Source organism: Aplysia californica, unplaced genomic scaffold (assembly GCF_000002075.1).
Source record: "Aplysia californica isolate F4 #8 unplaced genomic scaffold, AplCal3.0 scaffold00203, whole genome shotgun sequence".
Taxonomy (NCBI): Eukaryota; Metazoa; Mollusca; class Gastropoda; order Aplysiida; family Aplysiidae; genus Aplysia; species Aplysia californica.
The window spans coordinates 381,112-382,824 of record NW_004797473.1 but is presented as its reverse complement, the minus strand read 5'-3'; the positions used below and the strand labels follow the sequence as shown (position 1 = coordinate 382,824).

At 38.2% G+C, this 1,713-nt stretch overlaps 1 protein-coding gene across 1 annotated transcript in view; it reads right to left on the bottom strand.

The window, feature by feature from the left end:
* Positions 1 to 1,713, bottom strand: part of LOC101862583 — a 79,793-nt gene that overhangs the window by 9,863 nt on the left and 68,217 nt on the right. Inside the window, exons 7-8 of the mRNA XM_035969979.1 lie at positions 1,531 to 1,584; positions 42 to 195 (exon numbers count right to left, since the gene is read on the bottom strand). Coding sequence (XP_035825872.1) covers positions 42 to 195; positions 1,531 to 1,584 — 208 coding nt within the window. The remainder of the gene's footprint in view (positions 1 to 41; positions 196 to 1,530; positions 1,585 to 1,713) is intronic.

Below are 1,713 nucleotides of genomic sequence, written 5' to 3'. Positions count from 1 at the left end.
ACACACACATATACCTACACACACATGTACAAATAACCTACCGCGGCCAGTACTGGCAGCCAGCCGACTCATCAGCTTCTTCTCGTGAGGTAGAACCTTGAAGTCGAGGAACCAGGTCTCCACCCAGGCCAGGACAAAAGAGATGATGATGATGCAGTACGAGAGCGGGTTGTTGTTGCTCTTTGACCCCTCAAACTGACGCACAAACAACACAGAGAAAAAAAAACACATTGAAAATTTTGCATTTCAGAATTTCCAAAAAAAAAAAAAAAAAAAAAAAATTAAAATAAGTTTCAGTAAGAGTTTTACGGCACTTGCAACACAAAAAGGTCATATAAGTGCCGAAGATTAGAAGTGTTACAAGAGAGTAACAAACACAAAAAAGGAGGAGGAGAGATCAGGACGTATTTCAGAATTTCTAACACAGAAAAATAGAATTAGAATGACATAATTCAGAATCCCCAACAGCTGAAAACAAAAAGTTAAATTATGCATTTCAGAACCACCAACAGCAGAAAACAAAACTAAAATTACATATTTCAGAATATCCAGCATAGACAAACAGAATTAGAGTAACACAAATAAGAATTTCCGACATCAGAAAACAGAAGTAGAATTTAATACCCATTCTAACACACTTCAATGCCATTAACCATCCAGTCCACAAAGCTGCCAACTTTTAAATACCAGAATAACCGACTCTACCCACTGAAACAGAGATCAGAATACGGAGTATGTATCTAGCTTAAGATTATAATTGTTTATATTACTGTTCATTTATATTATGCATGTGACAGTAAGCCTGTGTGTGTGCATGTTTGTGAGTGTGTGTGTGTGTGAGTGTGTGTGTGTGTGTGTGTGTGTGTGTGTGTGTGCATGTGTGTAAGTGTGTACATGGTGAAACATCACACCAATGTGCCAGGATCTGGACAATAAAGATGTGTCTTGTTTTACTTTATCTTATTTTCGTACTCAAGTCCTAAAAAATATAGGCTGTCAAATGTATTTTTTTTACATACTGGTTGGCAGCTGTGCATTCTATCACCTGTTAAGCACCTGTGCAAGAAAGTAAATGGTAGCTTTTAAGCACAAGGGGGCTATCTTGAAAAATGCAGTTTTGAGAAAATCGAAGGTATAAAGTATTTGGCACTTGCTCATTTTCTTTAAAAGACGAGGAGAGTTTTCTCTATAAACAAATATACACACCAAAGAAACCAAATTTCTCCTATAGGTAGGGCAATGCCCACTTTTCGTTTAGGTCAAGATATCAGGAAACCTCCGAAATCTGGGTTATGTTTTTTGTTTTAGTAGAGGTTTTACGGCGCTCGCAGCTGCATAATGTCATATGAGCGCAAGAAGATTAGAGGTGTTACAAGAGAGTAATAAACATTTAAAAAAAGGGAGTTAAGGACGATAGATGTTTCATTGGAAAGAAGAAGTAAACCACACCAGAGCACCCCCCAACTACCCACAAATGTAAGTTATCCCGCTTGTCCTTAAAAGCGACCAAATTGATATCAAAATACTCACATCAAACAGAAATATCTTGGCGATGAGGACTCCACATGTGAGGGCAGTGGTGAACTGAAGAGAGAAAGAGAGAGAGAATGGAGGACACATTTTTTAGAGTCATGTTGAGTTCATCTGTCACACAGAAAAAAATCTGGGGGTCGGCAACATCTGGTCAACCCATGTACAGTAGTTGCGGTGCAT